At 38.0% G+C, this 24,034-nt stretch overlaps 1 protein-coding gene across 5 annotated transcripts in view; it reads right to left on the bottom strand.

Annotated features, from left to right (window-relative positions):
• Window positions 1–24,034, bottom strand: part of pacs2 (phosphofurin acidic cluster sorting protein 2) — an 89,369-nt gene that overhangs the window by 12,886 nt on the left and 52,449 nt on the right. For all 5 annotated transcript variants that reach the window (XM_061969004.1, XM_061969007.1, XM_061969006.1 and 2 more), the window contains exons 16-20: window positions 20,163–20,317; window positions 19,973–20,083; window positions 14,604–14,712; window positions 2,541–2,583; window positions 2,420–2,462 (exon numbers count right to left, since the gene is read on the bottom strand). In XM_061969004.1, coding sequence (XP_061824988.1) covers window positions 2,420–2,462; window positions 2,541–2,583; window positions 14,604–14,712; window positions 19,973–20,083; window positions 20,163–20,317 — 461 coding nt within the window. The remainder of the gene's footprint in view (window positions 1–2,419; window positions 2,463–2,540; window positions 2,584–14,603; window positions 14,713–19,972; window positions 20,084–20,162; window positions 20,318–24,034) is intronic.

The raw sequence follows: 24,034 nt of genomic DNA, 5'->3' as shown, positions 1-24,034 counted from the left end.
GCTTCTCTTTCTCCCCCTCCATTTTTCTGCATTCTTTCGTATCTCAAGTTATCATTACGTATATGTATTGTTGCATTTAAACAACTGTATTGTTGATAATAAAGGTAAATTATTGGTATTGTTCATTATCAATAGCGCTATTTCTATTGGTATTTGTATTGATCCATTTGTAGTGTAATAATGCTCATTGTCATTTCTGTATTATTTTTTATTTTTCGCTAACTGCTTATTTGCTATTATTCACTGAAAATCAAGTATTTTGACATATGATTTTACCATCATATTTGTACATGTCATATTTGCTGATGTTGCTCTATTGTTGTTGTTGTTGTTGTTTTTGTCTCTCTGTCTAATCCCCCTCTTGTCCCCACAATTTCCCCCTCTGTCTTCTTTTTTTTCTCTTTCTATCCCCTCCTGCTCCGGCCCGGCTGCACTAAATGATAATATAAATACATTTAATAAAGTCAAATACAAATAAGGCAACAAGAGAAGTATCCTACACTTCTCTTTTGTAAAGTAAATCTGAACAGCCGACATGGGCATCTACATCAACTATATGATTTGCCTGAGAAGCTGGACAGGACAAAAAAAAAAGTATTTCATATATATATATATATATATATATATATATATATATATATATATATATATATATATATATATATATATATATATATAAGAAATACTTGACGTTCAGTGAATTCTAGCTATATATATATATATATATATATATATATATATATATATAAAAATATATATATACGTATATATATATCTATTTTATTATATATATATCTATTTTATATATATATATAGATATATATATATATAGATATAATAATAATAATAATAATAACTGGGATTTATATAGTGCTTTTCTAAGTACCCAAAGTCGCTTTACATGTAGAACCCATCAATCATTCACACTTGGTGGTGGTAAGCTACTTTCATAGCCACAGCTGCCCTGGGGTAGACTGACGGAAGCGTGGCTGCAATTTTGCGCCAACGGCCCCTCCGACCACCACCTAACATTCATCATTCAATTCACCGGTGTGAGTGGCACCGGGGGCAAAGGGTGAAGTGTCCCGCCCAAGGACACAACGGCAGCGACTTTTGGATGGTAAGAGGCGGGGAGCGAACCTGCAACCCTCAGGTTTCTGGCACGGTTGCTCTACCCACCACGCCATGCCGCCCCATGATATATATATATATATATATGTATATATATATATATATATATATGTATATATATATATATATATATATATATATATATATATATATATATATATATATATATATATATATATATATATATATATATATATATATATATATATAAAATAAATACAGTGTTCATTTATTTACACATATACACACACATAACACTCATCTACTCATTGTTGAGTTAAGGGTTGAATTTTCCATCTTTGTTCTATTCTCTGTCACTATTTTTCTAACCATGCTGAACACCCTCTCTGATGATGCATTGCTGTGTGGCACGCACAAAAGTGCTTTCATCAAATGCACTAGATGGCAGTATTGTTCTGTTTAAGAGTGTCACAACATTGCTGTTTACGGCAGACGAACTGCTTTACGGTATACAAAAACGTGACTGCTGTTGTTGTGTGTTGTTGCCGCGCTGGGAGGATGTTAATGAAACTGCCTAACAATAAACCCATGAGGACCTGAGTCCGCCTGAATTTCGGGAGATTTTCAGGAGAAAATTTGTCCCGGGAGGTTTTCGGGAGAGGCGCTGAATTTCGGGAGTCTCCCGGAAAATCCGGGAGGGTTGGCAAGTATGTAATGGACTCGTCTACCAAGTTTCATGATGTTCGGTAAAACCAGCTCCGGGGAATGAACATTATTTTTAATCCTAGAGAAAGTGCATTTTAGACCTCGGGGCCCAACTTTTCCACTACAGAAGGGCCACTCAAATATAAACACTGAATAACTCATTTTACTCATGATTTTAATCGTATTCAATAATTATACCTAAATGATACAAAACCAAAGATGATTATTCAACACATAAACCTTAGGCTCAGGTCAGGCTGATTATAAAAATAAGTACTAACCAAAAATACTGCATAAGAAGGGACTCATAAATAATTGACAAAAATAAATGTACATACAATTTACGACTAAACTGTCCAAAAAAATTAAAATGCAAATAAAAATACTGTTTCACCACTTTAATCGCAACGTTTGCGCTTAAGAAACTTCTCTAGGACTTTAGCTCCAGACTTTGTTTGATATTGTCATTACTACCACAAGTGGTGGAAAAAGGTATTACAACTGAGTACTGCAGGGGGGCGCTCACGGCCCAATTATGGACAAAAATATCACTGTTGTAGAGGGTGTTGACTTGCAAAACATATCAGACATTTAAAAAAATAATAATATAAAAGGCTCTTGCCTGATGTTGCTGATGTTGGCTCCACAATTCCGACTTTGACCACCTGCAGAATAAAAGGGGGAATACTTTTTTTTCATGTGGATAACATGCAATCGGAAAATGAGAGACAGAAATTACTCACGCCGATGAATGGGATGAACTTCTGACATGAGTCCTCATCGGCGCTGAGGAAACACGAGAATAAATGAGGAAAGGCTATGGAATTATACCTATAACAATGTCAAAAACACTTTATTAGGTACACCTGTACACTTCATTAGGTACACCTGCACCATCTCACACCCAACACAAGTGCTGCCTTCACACGTAGTGATGATACACAAAATGATGATGATGTTTAATGAGAGACTATATATTATACTTGTCAGAATAATTGTACATAAGTTATCACACTATTTGTTTCCTATGAGTTCAGGTTGCCCTGCGTGAAGATCTCGTGCTTACAAAGCTGTCTTTGATCTTATCAAGCAAAAGGCGGACAGCTTGTAAATCTCCACTGTGTGCGATGGAATGCGCCGTAGAGGTGTCGGTTTCTCAGATCTGGACAGCAGCAGGAAGGACCTTATCAGGACCCGAGATCTACGAGCAGGGAGGGGGCAAACCTGACACCGCTCCAAGCACCTTTTGTTTGAACTGTTTATGGCCCAGTGCAGCTGCTGCAAAATGAGACCCTTCCCCTTAGAAGCAGCTACAGCTATGTAATCAGGGAATGCCCAAATAAATGGGGAGGCGTGGAACTTGTTCCTCAGAGCGTGGGGTGACACTGTACGAGGGTGCAGGTCCTCATGAGCGAAATTGAATCCTGTCTCTGTTTGATTCCTTGCTTCTTGTCCTGTTTAATAGATAGTTCGGTGTTTGAACCTGACAATACTGTACTTGTATACTGTATTATGACATTTGACGGTGCAGGTGTACCTAATTCTGTGGCCTCTGGGTGACTATTCAACTTAGATGTTAAGGAAAAAGCTAACGATGGGTTCCCAGCTTGTATAAAAGGTCAATGCAAGGCTCGGACTCAAAGTCATCAAATAAAACAGAAGCAATGAAATCAAAGATCCTCTAGACGACAGGTGTACTCGGCTGTTTTAAGCAAAAACTTAAGTTTCTCCCAAGTTTGGAAGTGAACTCGCGCGGCAGATTCGTGTCAAGTTGTATAGTGCTGATATAAAGTTTTATAATTCTGTTCCTTTGGTAAGTTCTATAGTCCCGATGTTAAGTTGTATAGTGCTTGTGTAAAGTTGGTTTTATTGTGTAGGTGCAAAATAAGTTGTATAGTGTTGGTGTTAGGTACTGTAATACTAGTCTAAAGATATATAGTACTGGTGTAAAGTTGTGTAGTAATGGTATAGTGTTGTATAGTAGTGGTGTAAAGTTGTATGATGTGTTGTACTAATGGGATATAGTTGTATAGTAGTGGTGTAAAGTTGTATAGTAATGCTATAAAGTTGTATAGTAGTTGTGTAAAGTTGTATAGTAGTGGTGTAAAGTTGTATAGTAAAGCTATAAAGTTGTATAGTAGTTGTGTAAAGTTGTATAGGGGTGTAAAGTTGTATAGTAGTTGTGTAAAGTTGTATAGTGGTGTTAAGTTTTATAGTCGTGGTGTAAAGTTGTATAGTAGCGGTGTAAAGTTGTATAGTAATGGGATATAGTTGTATAGTAGTGGTGTAAAGTTGTATAGTAGTGGTGTAAAGTTGTATAGTAATGGGATATAGTTGTATAGTAGTGGTGTAAAGTTGTATAGTAGCGGTGTAAAGTTGTATAGTAATGGTATTAAGTTGTATAGTAGTGGTGTAAAGTTATATAGTGGTGTTAAGTTGTATACTAATGTGATATAGTTGTATAGTAGTGGTGTAAAGTTGTATAGTAATGGTATAAAGTTGTGTAGTAGTGGTGTAAAGTTGTGGTGTAAAGTTGTATAGTAATGGTATAAAGTTGTATAGTAGTGGTGTAAAGTTATATAGTGGTGTTAAGTTGTATACTAATGTGATATAGTTGTATAGTAGTGGTGTAAAGTTGTATAGTAATGGTATAAAGTTGTGTAGTAGTGGTGTAAAGTTGTATAGTAATGCTATAAAGTTGTATAGTAGTTGTGTAAAGTTGTATCGTGGTGTAACGTTGTATAGTAGTTATGTAAAGTTGCATAGTGGTATTGTAAAGTTGTATAGTAGTTGTGTAAAGTTGTATAGTGGTGTAAAGTTGTATAGTAGTTATGTAAAGTTGCATAGTGGTGGTGCAAAGTTGTATAGTAGTTGTGTAAAGTTGTATAGTGGTGTAAAGTTGTATAGTAGTTATGTAAAGTTGTATAGTGGTGGTGTAAAGTTGTATAGTAGTTGTGTAAAGTTATATAGTGGTGGTTCTAAAGTTTTTATAGTAGTAATGTTACGTCTTCGGGGACGCATAGCTGTGCTGGTGTGTTCCTTCCAGTACAGAAGACAAGCAGGAGGAGTGTGCAGGTAGGATTAAGTATTTTTAATAAATAAAAGGCAGGACAAAAATACTAAACTGAGGACGCTAGCAAGCGTGGAGCTAAACAAAAAACCAAAATGTCACCAAGGGTGACATTTTGGTTTTGTGCACGCTAGGAATGCTAGCGTGCACAAACTTACTATGAGGAGAAAACCAGAGGAAACGTAAATGTTGCATAAAGCAAACATTGACCCAGCACTTACTGCTGGGTGACAGGAAACTACAGTGGGGCAAAAAAGTATTTAGTCAGCCACCGATTGTGCAAGTTCTCCCACTTAAAATGATGACAGAGGTCTGTAATTTTCATCATAGGTACACTTCAACTGTGAGAGACAGAATGTGAAAAAAAATCCAGGAATTCACATTGTAGGAATTTTAAAGAATTTATTTGTAAATTATGGTGGAAAATAAGTATTTGGTCACTTCAAACAAGGAAGATCTCTGGCTCTCACAGACCTGTAACTTCTTCTTTAAGAAGCTCTTCTGTCCTCCACTTGTTACCTGTATTAATGGCACCTTTTTGAACTTGTTATCTGTATAAAAGACACCTGTCCACAGCCTCAAACAGTCAGACTCCAAACTCCACTATGGCAAGACCAAAGAGCTGTCGAAGGACACCAGGAAAAGAATTGTAGACCTGCACCAGACTGTGAAGAGTGAATCTACAATAGGCAAGCAGCTTGGTGTGAAAAAATCAACTGTGGGAGCAATTATCAGAAAATGGAAGACATACAAGACCACTGATAATCTCCCTCGATCTGGGGCTCCACGCAGGATCTCATCCCGTGGGGTCAAAATGATCATGAGAACAGTGAGCAAAAGTCCCAGAACCACACGGGGGGACCTGGTGAATGACCAGCAGAGAGCTGGGACCAAAGTAACAAAGGTTACCATCAGTAACACACTACGCCGACAGGGAATCAAATCCTGCAGTGCCAGACGTGTCCCCCTGCTTAAGCCAGTGCATGTCCAGGCACGTCTGAAGTTTGCCAGAGAGCACATGGATGATACAGCAGAGGATTGGGAGAATGTCATGTGGTCAGATGAAACCAAAATATAACTTTTTGGTATCAACTCAACTCGTCGTGTTTGGAGGAAGAAGAATACTGAGTTGCATCCCAAGAACACCATACCTACTGTGAAGCATGGGGGTGGAAACATCATGCTTTGGGGCTGTTTTTCTGCTAAGGGGACAGGCCGACTGATCCGTGTTAAGGAAAGAATGAATGGGGCCATGTATCGTGAGATTTTGAGCCAAAACCTCCTTTCATCAGTGAAAGCTTTGAAGATGAAACGTGGCTGGGTCTTCCAGCATGACAATGATCCCAAACACACCGCCCGGGCAACGAAGGAGTGGCTCCGTAAGAAGCATTTGAAAGTCCTGGAGTGGCCTAGCCAGTCTCCAGACCTCAACCCCATAGAAAATCTGTGGAGGGAGTTGAAAGTCTGTGTTGCTCAGCGACAGCCCCAAAACATCACTGCTCTCGAGAAGATCTGCATGGAGGAATGGGCCAAAATACCAGCTACTGTGTGTGCAAACCTGGTAAAGACCTATAGTAATCGTTTGACCTCTGTTATTGCCAACAAAGGTTATATTACAAAGTATTGAGTTGAATTTTTGTTATTGACCAAATACTTATTTTCCACCATAATTTACAAATAAATTCTTTAAAAATCCTACAATGTGAATTCCTGGATTTTTTTTTCACATTCTGTCTCTCACAGTTGAAGTGTACCTATGATGAAAATTACAGACCTCTGTCATCATTTTAAGTGGGAGAACTTGCACAATTGGTGGCTGACTAAATACTTTTTTGCCCCACTGTATAAAGGGGAGTGATTAGCCAAAACACCTGGTGGAAACACTAATTGCAAAACTAAGACAGGTGAGGAGAATCAGTGCCCATGGAAACCAAGAATAAACAGGGAAAGAGGGTGCAACCAGGAAACAGACTAAAACCAGAAACATAACCAACATAAATCATGCCATGATCCGGGTAACGATCATGACAAGTAATGTAAAATTGAATAGTGCTGGTGTAAAGTTGTGTAGTAATGATATACAGTTGTACAGTAGTGGTGTAAAGTTGTATAGTAATGATATAAAGTTGTATAGTAGTGGTGTAAAGTTGTATAGTAGTGGTGTAAAGTTGTATGGTAATGATATAAAGTTGTATAGTAGTGGTGTAAAGTTGTATAGTAGTGGTGTAAAGTTGTATAGTAGTGGTGTAAAGTTGTATGGTAATGATATAAAATTTGTATAGTAGTGGTGTAAAGTTGTATAGTAGTGGTGTAAAGTTGTATAGTAGTGGTGTAAAGTTGTATGGTAATGATATAAAATTTGTATAGTAGTGGTGTAAAGTTGTATAGTAGTGGTGTAAAGTTGTGTAGTAGTGGTGTAAAGTTGTATAGTAATGATATAAAGTTGTATAGTAGTGGTGTAAAGTTGTATAGTAATGATATAAAGTTGTATAGTAGTGGTGTAAAGTTGTGTAGTAGTGGTGTAAAGTTGTATAGTAGTTATGTAAAGTTGTATAGTGGTGGTGTAAAGTGGTATAGTAGTTGTGTAAAGTTATATAGTGGTGGTTCCAAAGTTTTTATAGTAGTAATGTAAAATTGAATAGTGCTGGTGTAAAGTTGTGTAGTAATGATATAAAGTTGTACAGTAGTGGTGTAAAGTTGTATAGTAATGATATAAAGTTGTATAGTAGTGGTGTAAAGTTGTATAGTAGTGGTGTAAAGTTGTATGGTAATGATATAAAATTTGTATAGTAGTGGTGTAAAGTTGTATAGTAGTGGTGTAAAGTTGTGTAGTAGTGGTGTAAAGTTGTATAGTAATGATATAAAGTTGTATAGTAGTGGTGTAAAGTTGTATAGTAGTGGTGTAAAGTTGTGTAGTAGTGGTGTAAAGTTGTATAGTAATGATATAAAGTTGTATAGTAGTGGTGTAAAGTTGTATAGTAATTATATAAAGTTGTATAGTAGTGGTGTAAAGTTGTGTAGTAGTGGTGTAAAGTAGTATAGTAGTAATGTAAAGTTGTATAGTGGTGGTGTAAATTGGTATAGTAGTTGTGTAAAGTTATATAGTGGTGGTTCTAAAGTTTTTATAGTAGTAATGTAAAATTGAATAGTGCTGGTGTAAAGTTGTGTAGTAATGATATACAGTTGTACAGTAGTGGTGTAAAGTTGTATAGTAATGATATAAAATTGTATAGTAGTGGTGTAAAGTTGTATAGTAGTGGTGTAAAGTTGTATGGTAATGATATAAAATTTGTATAGTAGTGGTGTAAAGTTGTATAGTAGTGGTGTAAAGTTGTGTAGTAGTGGTGTAAAGTTGTGTAGTAGTGGTGTAAAGTTGTATAGTAGTGGTGTAAAGTTGTATAGTAGTGGTGTAAAGTTGTATAGTAATGATATAAAGTTGTATAGTAGTGGTGTAAAGTTGTGTAGTAGTGGTGTAAAGTTGTATAGTAGTGGTGTAAAGTTGTATAGTAGTGGTGTAAAGTTGTATAGTAGTGGTGTAAAGTTGTGTAGTAGTGGTGTAAAGTTGTGTAATAATGATATAAAGTTGTATAGTAATGGTGTAAAGTTGTATAGTAGTGGTGTAAAGTTGTGTAGTAGTGGTGTAAAGTTGTACAGTAGTGGTGTAAAGTTGTGTAGTAGTGGTGTAAAGTTGTATAGTAGTAAATGTATCCCGTGGTTGAGCATGAGAACGTGCATGATGAATGGTGTCGTGATGTTGGTATGAGAAAGTTTCAATGTTGAAATGAGAAGTTGGTGCTCTTGCCTTGAAGACATCTGCCATCCAGCCCCCAGAGAAGAAACACACATGCTACACAGGAAGAAGAACAAGCAACAAAGCCATCAAGCACACAAACATCACACACATTACACACATCACACTCATGACACACCATACACATCACACACCATACACATCACACACATTACACACCATACACATTACACTCATGACACTCATAACACACAACACATTCATATAGACACACACACGTGTTGATTTAAGACACGCATGCATGGAGATGGACATGATAGACATGGACATGATAGATATGATGGACACGACAAACAAGATGGACATGATAAACATAGACATGATACACATGATAAATGTGATTGGACAAGATAGACATGGACATGATAGATATGATGGACATGATAAACAAGAGGGACATGATAAACATAGACATGATACACATGATAAATGTGATGGCCAAGATGGACATGATAAACAAGAGGGACATGATAAACATAGACATGATACACATGATAAACGTGATGGCCAAGATGGACATGATAAACAAGAGGGACATGATAAACATAGACATGAAACACATGGTAAACATGATGGGACAAGATAGACATGGACATGATAGATATGATGGACATGATAAACAAGAGGGACATGATAAACATAGACATGATACACATGATAAATGTGATGGCCAAGATGGACATGGACATGATAGATATGATGGACATGATAAACAAGAGGGACATGATAAACATAGACATGATACACATGATAAACGTGATGGCCAAGATGGACATGACAAACAAGAAGCACATGATAAACATAGACATGAAACACATGGTAAACATGATGGGACAAGATAGACATGGACATGATAGATATGATGGACATGATAAACAAGAGGGACATGTTAAACATAGACATGATATACATGATAAACGTGATGGGACAAGATAGACATGGACATGATAGATATGATGGACATGATAAACAAGAGGGACATGATAAACATAGACATGATACACATGATAAATGTGATGGCCAAGATGGACATGATAAACAAGAGGGACATGATAAACATAGACATGAAACACATGGTAAACATGATGGGACAAGATAGACATGGACATGATAGATATGATGGACATGATAAACAAGAGGGACATGATAAACATAGACATGATACACATGATAAACGTGATGGGACAAGATAGACATGGACATGATAGATATGATGGACATGATAAACAGACATGACACACACGATAAACGTGATGGGACAAGATAGACATGGACATGATAGATATGATGGACATGATAAACAAGAGGGACATGATAAACATAGACATGAAACACATGGTAAACGTGATGGGACAAGATAGACATGGACATGATAGATATGATGGACATGATAAACAGACATGACACACATGATAAACGTGATGGGACAAGATAGACATGGACATGATAGATATGATGGACATGATAAACAAGAGGGACATGATAAACATAGACATGAAACATATGGTAAACGTGATGGGACAAGATAGACATGGACATGATAGATATGATGGACATGATAAACAAGAGGGACATGATAAACATAGACATGATACACATGATAAACGTGATGGGACAAGATAGACATGGACATGATAGATATGATGGACATGATAAACAGACATGACACACATGATAAACGTGATGGGACAAGATAGACATGGACATGATAGATATGATGGACATGATAAACGTAGACATGACACACATGATAAACGTGATGGGACAAGATAGACATGGACATGATAGATATGATGGACATGATAAACAAGAGGGACATGATAAACATAGACATGAAACACATGGTAAACGTGATGGGACAAGATAGACATGGACATGATAGATATGATGGACATGATAAACAAGAGGGACATGATAAACATAGACATGATACACATGATAAACGTGATGGGACAAGATAGACATGGACATGATAGATATGATGGACATGATAAACAAGAGGGACATGATAAACATAGACATGATACACATGATAAACGTGATGGGACAAGATAGACATGGACATGATAGATATGATGGACATGAACATAATAAACATAAATGCATATGATAAACTTGATGGACATGATAGATATGATACGCATGATAGACATGATGGAAATGATACAATGGACATTAGAGAAATGAACATAAACATGATGGACATGATAGATATGTACATGATAAACATGGGGTACATGATAGACATGATGGACATGATAAACATGGTCGACATGGACATAATGGATTCTATGAACATGTTAGACGTGGTATGATGGCCATGATAGACACAATAAACAAAATTGACATTGACATGATAAACATGATAGTCATGAATGATAAACAAGGGAGATGTGATAAACATTGACACGATACACATGATGAAAATGGACATGATAGAGATGATAAACATGATAGACATGATGGAAATGATGAACATGTTGGACATGACAAGACATGGACATGATAGATATAATACACATGCTGGACATGATAAACATGATAGATGTGGACATGATAAACATGATAGATGTGGACATGATAAACATGATGGATATGTTAACCATGATTGACAAGATAGAGATGATAGACATGATAAACATGATAGAAATGATGGAGATGATTGAAACAATGAACATGTTGACATGATAAGAAATAGACATGATAGATACAAATGCAATGATAAAGATGGACATGATATTAGTATCATACTACTATATGAAGCAGAATTCTACTACTACTTTATAAAGCAGTTTGTACTACTACTACTATATAAAGCAGTATTATACTACTATATGAAGCAGTATTCTATTACTACTACAAACCCCGTTTCCATATGAGTTGGGAGATTGTGTTAGATGTAAATATAAACGGAATACAATGATTTGCAAATCCTTTCCAACCCATATTGAATTGAATGCACTACAAAGACAACATATTTGATGTTCAAACTCATAAACTTTATTTTTTTTTTGCAAATAATAATTAACTTAGAATTTCATGGCTGCAACACGTGCCAAAGTAGTTGGGAAAGGGCATGTTCACCACTGTGTTACATGGCCTTTCCTTTTAACAACACTCAGTAAACGTTTGGGAACTGAGGAGACACATTTTTGAAGCTTCTCAGGTGGAATTCTTTCCCATTCTTGCTTGATGTACAGCTTAAGTTGTTCAACAGTCCGGGGTCTCCGTTGTGGTATTTTAGGCTTCATAATGCGCCACACATTTTCAATGGGAGACAGGTCTGGACTACAGGCAGGCCAGTCTAGTACCCGCACTCTTTTACTATGAAGCCACGTTGATGTAACACGTGGCTTGGCATTGTCTTGCTGAAATAAGCAGGGGCGTCCATGGTAACGTTGTTTGATGGCAACATATGTTGCTCCAAAACCTGTATGTACCTTTCAGCATTAATGGCGCCTTCACAGATGTGTAAGTTACCCATGTCTTGGGCACTAATACACCCCCATACCATCACAGATGCTGGCTTTTCAACTTTGCGCCTATAACAGTCCGGATGGTTCTTTTCCTCTTTGGTCCGGAGGACACGTCCACAGTTTCCAAAAACAATTTGAAATGTGGACTCGTCGGACCACAGAACACTTTTCCACTTTGTATCAGTCCATCTTAGATGAGCTCAGGCCCAGCGAAGCCGACGGCGTTTCTGGGTGTTGTTGATAAACGGTTTTCGCCTTGCATAGGAGGGTTTTAACTTGCACTTACAGATGTAGCGACCAACTGTAGTTACTGACAGTGGGTTTCTGAAGTGTTCCTGAGCCCATGTGGTGATATCCTTTACACACTGATGTCGCTTGTTGATGCAGTACAGCCTGAGGGATGGAAGGTCACGGGCTTAGCTGCTTACGTGCAGTGATTTCTCCAGATTCTCTGAACCCTTTGATGATATTACAGACCGTAGATGGTGAAATCCCTAAATTCCTTGCAATAGCTGGTTGAGAAAGGTTTTTCTTAAACTGTTCAAGAATTTGCTCACGCATTTGTTGACAAAGTGGTGACCCTCGCCCCATCCTTGTTTGTGAATGACTGAGCATTTCATGGAATCTACTTTTATACCCAATCATGGCACCCACCTGTTCCCAATTTGCCTGTTCACCTGTGGGATGTTCCAAATAAGTGTTTGATGAGCATTCCTCAACTTTATCAGTATTTATTGCCACCTTTCCCAACTTCTGTGTCACGTGTTGCTGGCATCAAATTCTAAACTTAATGATTATTTGCAAAAAAAAAAAAAAAAAAAAAAGTTTATGAGTTTGAACATCAAATATGTTGTCTTTGTAGCATATTCAACTGAATATGGGTTGAAAATGATTTGCAAATCATTGTATTCCGTTTATATTTACATCTAACACAATTTCCCAACTCATATGGAAACGGGGTTTGTAGTTACTGGTTTTCAGTAACTCACCCACCACTGTTCCTAAATAATAATAATATCACTTTTGCCCCATAATATCATGGTTTTATTCCCCACATATAGGATAGGACTTTATAACCTATTATAATAACCTATTATTCCCAAAATCAAACTTATTTTTCTGGATTTTAGTAACAAAACAACTTTTTTTTTTCTCCCATTGACTTTATTCTCTTACCTTGACAAAGGTTTCCCCCTCATAATATTTCTTTATGATGGTAAAGGAAGCATGAATGGGGAGCGGGTGAAAAGAAGCAAGTGAAGATGGAGAACAATACCTGACAGGTGAAATCTAAATGAAAGCGCTTTTTCCTTCAGAGAAAGAAAAGAACAATGAAGCCACGCCAGGACAACAATGTCATTCACACACACACAATGCTGGGAACACATGACGCAAACACACACACACTTGCTTTGCTTTCTTTTACAATTTTAAGAACTGAATGGACCTTTTATTAGGTACTTCTGCATCCTTTAAATATTAGCTCATTATGCACTGGTGTACCTAATATTATGGTGGCTGAGTGTACTTAGGTAGAATCCTGCATAGCATTGGCGTTGTTGGACCTATTTTAGGGGGGCTCATATTCTTAAGCCCCCCTAAATAATTTGGTGTTTTTTTGTTTTTTTTTTACAAATAAATGCCGACATATTCATTATAAAGTGGCCCAAATATGAGTTTAAATATATAATCATATAACCTGTTATTATTCACTCAGTTTCCCCTCACTTCGTAGCGTAAGGTAGAGAGCTCCTTTCGTGCGTCGGTATCTAATCCATTCCACTTGTTCATATAGAAAATGCCCACATCACTCAAATTCCAGCCCACATTTTCTCTGCGACCTTGCTTGCGGTCCTGCAGGTGTACGAAGCACATTATCTTCCTTTACAATGAGTGAAGCTGCACAAAACGTTGTGTGTGCAATTGTAAATCATTTATTTTTTAAGTTTTGTGTTTTTTGTAGAATCTATATAAAGTAATATACATAAGCCTATTGTTAAAATAATGAAAAAAACATAATTAAATATATTTGTTTTATTCTATTGTTACATTAATAGCTGTTTTATTATTATAGGATGGCTTGTTAAACATTTAATAGGATTTTCAGAGGGAGGAAAAACCAAGACATTTAATATAAAATGTAAAATGAATAAATACATAAAAAGAAAAAGAAAATATATGGTTAAAAGCCATCGTCCCGGGGAGCATTTCATTTAGTCCCGTGCATTTAAAAAAAATAATAATAATAACAATGAATAATTTCTAAGTCTTTGTTAGTCGTTTGTGAAGTTTTGTGCTCGTGCGTAACATTCGCTCGCATCCTGTGCATCTCCTGGGGGCAAAGCCCCCCCTGTCCTTAAAAGCTAGTGACGCCCCCTGCTGCATAGTGTGCACATTTTCTGGCTTGTTTAAAAGTGCATTTAGTGCATTTTGTCACTTTTTAAAGTACCTCTTCTGTTTGTATGTCAGCATGGCCTCAGCGATGGGAAGCTGGTGAGCTCCGTTGGCTCCCGCCATGTACTGCTTCACCCTGGAAACAACGTCTGGACTCTCCTGGCCTGCCACACACACACACACACACACACACACACACACACACACACACACACACACACACACACACACACCCACACACACACACACACACACCACAGTGGAGCTTTGGACATATAGTTGAACTGTTCACATTTGAGACAATACAATTACCTGAAGTACCAATTTTTGGTACTTTTGTGTGTGTGTTAATAAATGTTAATAGTTTAATAATCAAATAAATATTATGTAACTGTCAGAATAATTGTATCTAAGTTATCACAAAACCTTGTGTTTCAATGAGTTCCCGGCGAGCAGACGAAAGCTGTCTTTGATCTTACCAAGCAAAAGGCTTGTAAAACTCCACTGTGTAGGATGGGGAGCGACATGAAGGTGTCGGTTTCTTTGATGTATTGTAATCCACAAGAAGATTTTGTCTTTACCCGAGATCTACAAAGTGTTTTGCAACCTTTTTGTTATGATCCGCTGCCCGGATCATAGCTTGTTTGTTTTCTAGTCACATGTGTTTTCAGCACCTTGAGTTTTTGTTTGTTTCAGTTGCCATGACGGCAGATTGCTTACACCTGCCTCTGGTTAGTGTCCGGGACGCGCACCTGTTGCCCGGGTGCTAATCAGAGGGCTATTTAGTCTTTGCCCTGGCCTCACTCGGTCTGGCTTCCTAGTTTGTTTCCATACAACTGATAACGACTATTTTGATTCCTGCTATTTTTGCCTGCTAGTTCCCAAGCTAGTCCTTTTGTTTTTGACTTTTGTGCTATGTGCACGTCTTTTGTTTGTTCCCCGTACGATTTATATTTTCAATAAATAATTTTCCTACCTGCAAGCTGTGTCGGAAGCCGTCTGCATCCTTGGGAGAACAACACCCGCATCACGATGCGACCAGGTCGTTACACTTTTCTTTGAACTGTTTTGTTAACCAAAGGCAGCGGCTGTTTACGACCCCCTTCCTTTAGAAACAGCTTTTGCCATGTAATCAGGGAAAGTCCAAATAAAAGAGGAGGCTTACAATCTTTCGCCAGAGCGTGGTGGGAGACTGTACAAGAGTACAGCCCAGACGTTTCACCAAATGTAATTATGTCTCTGTTTAATTCCTTGCTTCTTTGTCTGTTTAATAGATGTCATCAGTGTTTGAAAAATGAGCTGTCCAGATGTTATATCTCGCTATCTTTTAACAAATATTTGAGTTTCATTTGCAATGCAGTTGCACTACCAAGACATTAGATGGCCTTACTGTATAAGCTATCTACGGTATGTTGTCAAACCTTTTTTTTAATTTGTTAAGTTGCCCCCCACAAAGCGTTGTGCGGTAAGTATTGTGCTGTGTGATTATCTTAGTTGTAGTTGTTATTACCAAATGTCTAGGTGTTGAAATCGCTATGTAAAATCATTACTGCTAATAGTAGCCTGTCAATGGTAAATCCAATGCAAATTAGCCTCAAGCTAGCACATTTTGGGAGAGTGGAGCTCTACTTTACGTTAGAGCGTTTTCTACGAAGCATACTTGCTTTGTTGGTGTTGAAAATGACTTGGTGTTTAATCTGCAACGTGACCTCACTGGCAACAAATGTATCGAAATATGGCAACGTTTGATTTTACACGAATTGATATCCAGTAGTTCCGACGGAATTCAGTCACTGCCTATAAAAGTACTGAATTCCGGTACCCATCCTTAGTTGTACTATATGTCTTATAGAAGCACTATTGTACTTCTCATGTAAAATGATAATACAAATACTGTTCCTACAATATTATGACGTTTCAGCGATAAAAGTTGACTTTAATTTGGTCAAATTGCACTTTTTTCCTTTACAGTACAACTATGTTATTGTGGTAAAATGACGGACTATTATACTAATCTTTGTTATCATATATATTATGTAAATTGAGTTGATTGTATGATGATTACATCACCACACTTTTCTCCTCATATTACGACATTAGCTCTAAAATATTAATTATGTAGTATTATTGAATATATTTTCAGTTTCTTAATTTCCATACTTGCCAACCTCCGAATTCGGGAGATTGGGGGTGGTGGGCAATGCCGGGGGGCGGGGTTAAGGGGGGAGGAGTATATTTATAGCTAGAAATCACTGAAATTAAAGTATTTCTAATATATATATATGTATATATATATATTAGAGATGCAGGCCGATATTATCGGCTGATAAATGCGTTAAAATCTAATATCGGAAATTATCGGTATCAGTTTTTTTATTATCAGTATCGTTTTGTTTTGTTTTTTTTTGTTTTTTTTATTAAATCAACATAAAAAAAACAAGATACATTTACAATTTGTGCACCAACCCAAAAAACCTCCCTCCCCCATTTACACTCATTTACACTCATTCACACAAAAGTGTCATGTCTGTGTAATCATGTTTTGTTTTAGTCATGTTTTGTTTAGTTATTGGACTCTTTAGTTTCTGGCTTTTCACTCCCTTGTCTTGTTTCCATAATTACCCATTAGTTTCACCTGTTCCACGTTTGGACTCATTGTGCACTCTTGTTTGTCACCTTAGCAACCCATTAGTTTTCACCTGTCACGTCACGCACCTGTTTCACGTTTTGAGTCACGCACCTGTTTTCGTTAATCATGTCTGTAGTATTTAAGTTCATTGTTTTCAGTTTGTCTGTCTGGTGACATCCCACAATTATGCTCTACACACTCTTCATCCTCTTAGATCCTGCTTCATGTCCCATGCCAAAGTACGTTTTTGTTCCATGTTTATAGTCTTTTTGGTTTCATAGTTTGTTCTCCGCCATTGTGCGCACTTTTCGTTTGTACTTTTTTTTAATATATTAAATAAATCATGTACTCACATTCCCGTCTCGCTCGAGCCAACTTTCCGTTGCATTCCGGAAAAGCAAACACCCAGGACCAAGTTATGACAAAAAGGGTTGTTTCTTTCTGTTATTAATATTCTGGTTCCTACATTATATATCAATATATATCAATACAGTCTGCAAGGGATACAGTCCGTAAGCACGCATGATTGTGCGTGCTGCTGGTCCACTAATAGTACTAACCTTTAACACTTAATTTTACTCATTTTCATTAATTACTAGTTTCTATGTAACCATTTTTATATTGATTTACTTTCTTTTTTATTCAAGAAAATGTTTTTAATTTATTTATCTTGTTTTATTTTATTAATTTTTTTTAAAAAGTACCTTATCTTCACCATACCTGGTTGTCCAAATTAAGCATAATAATGTGTTAATTCCACAACTGTATATATCGGTTGATATCGGTATCGTTAATTAAAGAGTTGGACAATATCGGGATATCGGATATCGGCAAAAAGCCATTATCGGACATCCCTAATATATATATATATATATATATATATATATATATATATATATATATATATATATATATATATAGTACAGTACACAGTAATGAAAACACAGTTGTTCTACTAACTGTACTGTACTTGCTGCTTACTTAATAAAAAAAAAACACTTACCTTTCACTATTTGAGTAGCTTTTGTTCTGCCATTTGAGTACTGGCGAGCGATCTCTGAATCCGGGAACATATCCTTCACGGATTTGTTGAAAACATCCGCAAATGAGAACGGGACGTTGCTTGCGAGTTGGCCCATAATACTGTGTTGCCGCCACCTTGTGCTTCTCTGACCGTTCATGAGTGACTATATCCATTCGGCCACCGTGTTATGGGTTATACATAAACCTATGGATATATAATAGTCTCCTTTTCAGGTGAGAGACGACGCTAAAGGCAGTGCCTTTAAGGCACGCCCCCAATATTGTTTGTCCGGCTGGAAATTTTGGACATTACTACTTGCCGTAGTTTTCAAGCAATGCATGATGGGAATCCGGATGTTGTGCGTCAGTGTATTAACGTGCCGGCTGGAATAAACACACGCTGAGAAATAGCTCCGTGCCTGCCTACTTTATGGGTTATAGATAAACCTATGGATAACGGAGACATATATAATAGTCTCCTTTTCAGGTGAGAGACGATGCTAAAGGCAGTGCCTTTAAGGCACGCCCCCAATATAGTTGTCCGGCTGTCCCGGGGAGATTTTCGGGAGAGGCACTGAAATTCGTGAGTCTCCCGGAAAATTCGGGAGGGTTGGCAAGTATGTTAATTTCCCACACTGTCTGAATGGAAGAGTAAATATTTTATATCTAGGTAAAAAAAAATTTTAAGGTAAAAAAAAATTTTCAAGGTAAATTTTTTTTTTTCAAGGTAAAAAATGATTTTCAATGTAAAAAAAATTTTTAAGGTAAAAAAAATGTTTCAAGGTAATTTTTTTTTTTCAAGATAAAAAATGATTTTGAAGGTAAAAAAATGATTTTCAAGGTAAAAAAAATTTTTCAAGGTAAATTTTTTTTTTCAAGGTAAAAAATGATTTTCTCGTAGTCATTCACATCGACGTCCCACTGGGGTGAGTTTTTCCTTGCCCTTATGTGGGCTCTGTACCGAGGATGTCGTTGTGGCTTGTGCAGCCCTTTGAGACACTTGGGATTTAGGGCTATATAAATAAACATTGATTGATTGATTGATATTAAGTGTTCACACTTTTCGGTAACATTACAACTTTTCGTATAAAATTCAGACTTCATTCTCCTAACATGACAAGTTTTTTCACACAAAACTAAAAAATGAGTGTTCCCACTTTTTCTCATAAATTCTTCGATTTCGTGCTCTTTTCTGTCCAGCGTATAATAAAACGTACACATAAATGCTGTTGGATTAGGTTATTAAGCCATTTCATTAGGCACACACTGCTCATGTTGATACAAGTATATACCGTATTTTTCGGACTATAAGTCGCAGTTTTTTTTCATAGTTTGGCCGGGGGTGCGACTTATACTCAGGAGCGACTTATGTGTGAAATTATTAACACATTACCGTAAAATATCAAATAATATTATTTAGCTCATTCACGTAAGAGACTAGACGTATAAGATTTCATGGGATTTAGCGATTAGGAGTGACAGATTGTTTGGTAAACGTATAGCATGTTCTATATGTTATAGTTTAAATTGCCTTTCAAATGTCTATTCTTGGTGTTGGCTTTTATCAAATACATTTCCCCAAAAAATGCGACTTATACTCCAGTGCGACTTATATATGTTTTTTTTCCTTCTTTATAATGCATTTTCGGCCGGTGCGACTTATACTCCGGAGCGACTTATACTCCGAAAAATACGGTAGTTGTATTTCAAAGGAGTGTACCTAATAAAGTGTTTCTTGCGTGTAAGATAAGGTAAGCTAAGGGGCGCCTCACCGACGAGAGGAGCCTGCGTGTTTTCAAAGAAGTCCGTCCATGAGGTATCGTGGAACAAGGTGCAGTATTTTTGGTCGATGGTGCTCAGGTACTTAGAGACGGGAAGTGCTCCTGTGAAGACAGGAAACAAAAAGGTGACTTGAAGTCCTCTCGCCTTTACTGATTAAATACGAGAAAGCGGATAACGCACCGAGCGGGATGATGAGGAACCTCATGTACCCCAGCCAGTCAGGGGTCTTGTGGGTCAGGTGGTCCACAAAGAGGCGGAGCACGGCGCTCAGGTAACGCTGAGCTCCTGCCACCGCGATCTTAATGGGGACGGGCGTCTGGGAGTTACAGTTACAGCTGAGGAAACAACATAATACTCATTTATATACAATAAATGTTAGCATAATTGTATCTAAGTTATCACAAAACTTTGTGTTGCCATGAGTTCCCGGCAAGCAGACAGAAGCTGTCTTTGATCCTACCAATCAAAAGGCTTGTAAAACTCCACAGTGTAGGATGGGGAGCGACATGAGGGTTCTGTTTCTTTGTAATCAACAGAAAGATATTGTCTTGACCTGAGATCTACAAAGCGAAAAGGAAGCAGGACCTGACTCCCCTCCAGGGACCTCTTCTTTGAACTGTTTTAATCAAAGGCGATGGCTGTTTACGACCCCCATACCTTAGAAACAGGGAAAGTCCAAATAAAAGAGGAGGCGTACAATCTTTCGCCGGAGCGTGGTGAGACTCTACAAGAGTACAGTCCAGACGTCTCTCCTCAATTGAGCCAAATTTAATTCTGTCTCTGTTTAATTCCTTACTTCTTGTCTTGTTTAATCGATGTCATCAGTGTTTGAACCTGACAATTAAAAAAAACACGAATACTACGTTTACTCCGACTGGACAAGTGTCAAGACTTATTACATTCAATTACAACTTTAGCCTTGTAACATCAGCTATTGCATTATTGCAAAATAACCCTGAGTGAGTAATCATTGGCTTGTTGGACTCCTGAAGCAGCTGACTGAGCACGCCAGGCGGTGAGCGACTCCGGTTGTCGAAGTAAAAACTCCGGACCCGGGAAGAGTTCCAAGCAGCACGATTTTCTGTCGGCTTCTGGCAAACTGTCCGACACCTCAGCAATGGGACGCACTGTTTACAGAGGAGGCCGGCTGACCTAGATAGAGGATTTAATCGGGCAGTGGAAGGGATACTTTGAAGTCTTTCTCAACCCTACTGACACGCTTTCCGCAGAGGAAGCCGAGTTTGAAGATATGAACGAGGGCTAAGGTAGCTCAGTGGCAAGGCTCTAAGTTTGGACGAGTTTGGCCCTGACTTCCGAAGGGCCTTGGATGTTGTGGGATTGTCTTGGCTAACAGGTCTCTTCGAAGAAAGTCACTAACAGTACTTCTGGATTTGCAGACCAGTGCGGTGGTCCCCCTTTTCAAGAAGGCTGGTCGGAGGATGTGTTCCAACAATCACACTCCTCATCCTCCCTAGGGAAGTCTATTCTAGAAAAGTATGACCATTTGTCAAAACTCAGTTACAGCAAATGCAGTGTGGTTTCTGTCATGGTGGTGGAACACTGGACCAACTATACACCCATGAGAGGGTACTTGAGGGTGCATAATAGTTGGCCCAACTGGTCCACATGTGCTATGTGGACTTGGAAAAGGAATTGGACTGTGTCCTTTCCTAGAAGACTACTAGATTCAAGGTACAATCAGTGCGGGAGTCTGGTTCGTATTGTCAGCAGTAAGTCCAGCCAGTTCACTGTTAACGTTGGCTTCCACCAAGGCTGCCCTTTGCTACCAGTTCTGTTCATAATATTTTTTAGAGACTTGTAGAGGTGCTGTGTTCTTGATGACCTCATCAAGCTGTGACTTCCAGCGTTTGTCGGACCCGAGTCTGAAGTTTCTGGGATGAGACTCAGCGCCTCCAAACTTGAGGTCAGGGTTCTCAGCAGGAAAAGGGTGGATTGCACCCTTCAGGTTAGAAGCAAGGTGGAGCACCAGGTGGAAGAGTTCAAGTATCTCATGATCTTGTTCACAAGTGAGGGAAGGCTGGAGCACAAGACCGACACGTGAATCTGAACAGTGTCTGCAGTAATGCAGTCATTGTACTAGGGTTGTCCCAACACCAATATTTTTGTATTTCGATACTTTTCGATACTTTGTCCTTACCCTTACCTATAGTCACAATCTTTGGATAGTGGCTGAAAAAGCAAGTGCAAGTTGGTGGGTACAAGCGGTCAAAATGAGTTTGTTTACCCAGAGGAGCTCAGAGTAAAGCTGCTGTTCCTCCGAGTTGAGGTTGTTCGGGCATCTAGTCTTCCGCATGCCTCCCGGACGCCTCACTGGTGAGTTGAGTCCGAGGGGCATGCGACGGGGAATTCTGGGCATCCCTACTTGAGACTGCTGGCCCGGCGACCGGGATAAGCGAAGGAAAATGGATAGATGTATTAACTTCAATAAATAATTAACTTTAAATCCCTAACATAAATACTAGTTTCTTTCTGATATCTATTTTTTGTTGAATATGGAGCAGGTTTGTGTCAGAAAAAATACTTTTAATTAATGCAAAATGTGCTTATTTTTTTACTGGCAAATAGGGAGAGTTGTGAAGTGAATTGAATTCAATTTTATACAGAGGTGGGTAGTAACGCGTTACATCTACTTGAGTAACTTTTGGGATAAATTGTACTTCTAAGAGTAGTTTTAATGCAACATACTTTTACTTTTACTTGAGTATATTTATAGAAAAGAAACGCTACTTTTACGCCGCTCCATTTATCTACATTCAGCTTGCTACTCGCTACTGATTTTTATCGATCTGTTAATGCACGCTTTGTTTGTTTTGGTTTGTCAGACAGACCTTCAAAGTAGGATCTATCGCATGCCTGCGTTTCACCAATCAAATGCAGTCACTGGTGACGTTTGACTCCGTTTCACCAATCAAACAGAGCCAGGCGGTCACATGATTAACAAGCTTACGCTTACATGAACTCAACGTCAAATTTGAGGAAGCACATCGCGGTAAGTAACGTTAGTAGATATTTTGGCTGTCACCGTAGGCTGATGTTAGCTTCCCAGCTATGAATCACTGTCAAATGTACATCGTGTGGGGACATTTATTAACACACTGCAGCCTCATAGACAGACAGAGACACACACACGCACAGTCGCACACACACACACACACACACACACACACACACACACACACACACACACACACACACACACACACACACACACACACACACACACACACACGCATGCATAGAAACATCAATCAGTGTGCTCCCAGGTGCAGCCCACACCTATCAGTTTATGGTTTGCGTAAAGGCTAACTTGTTATTTTCCTTTGTAATCTCTGCCTACTGAGCCTATGGTGCTGTTAAGTTATTGTGGCTCAATTTGCCTTAATTTTTTTTATTTTAATGTACTATTATTTAATATATATTATTGTTTTAGTTGCTTAAGAGATATTCCTGGCTCTGAATTTTCTCGTTGCTATTTTTATGTTTTTGTACATTATTTGTTGCCGTCATCATTAAACGAACAGGTTACTCATCAGTTACTCAGTACTTGAGTAGTTTTTTTCACAACATACTTTTTACTTTTACTCAAGTAAATATTTGGGTGACTACTCCTTACTTTTACTTGAGTAATAAATCTCTAAAGTAACAGTACTCTTACTTGAGTACAATACTCTACCCACCTCTGATTTTATATAGCACTTTTCTCTAGTGACTCAAAGCGCTTTTTACATTGTGGAACCCAATATCTAAGTTACATTTTTAAACCAGTGTGGGGTGGCACTGGGAGCAGGTGGGTAAAGTGGACACAACGGCAGTGACTAGGTTGGCAGAAGCGGGGATCGAATCTGGAACCCTCAAGTTGCTGGCACGGCCACTCTACCAACCGAGCTATACCGGTTGGTAGAGTTCGACTTGAGAAGACTATGAATTCTGCCTAACAACCAGTTGTGACCACATGTTATCTATAAGTTAAAGTTAAAGTACCAATGATAGTCACACACACACTAGGTGTGGTGAAATTTGTCCTCTGCATT

Source organism: Nerophis lumbriciformis, linkage group LG08, assembly GCF_033978685.3.
Source record: "Nerophis lumbriciformis linkage group LG08, RoL_Nlum_v2.1, whole genome shotgun sequence".
NCBI lineage: Eukaryota > Metazoa > Chordata > Actinopteri > Syngnathiformes > Syngnathidae > Nerophis > Nerophis lumbriciformis.
This window is presented reverse-complemented; position numbering and strand designations above follow the sequence as displayed.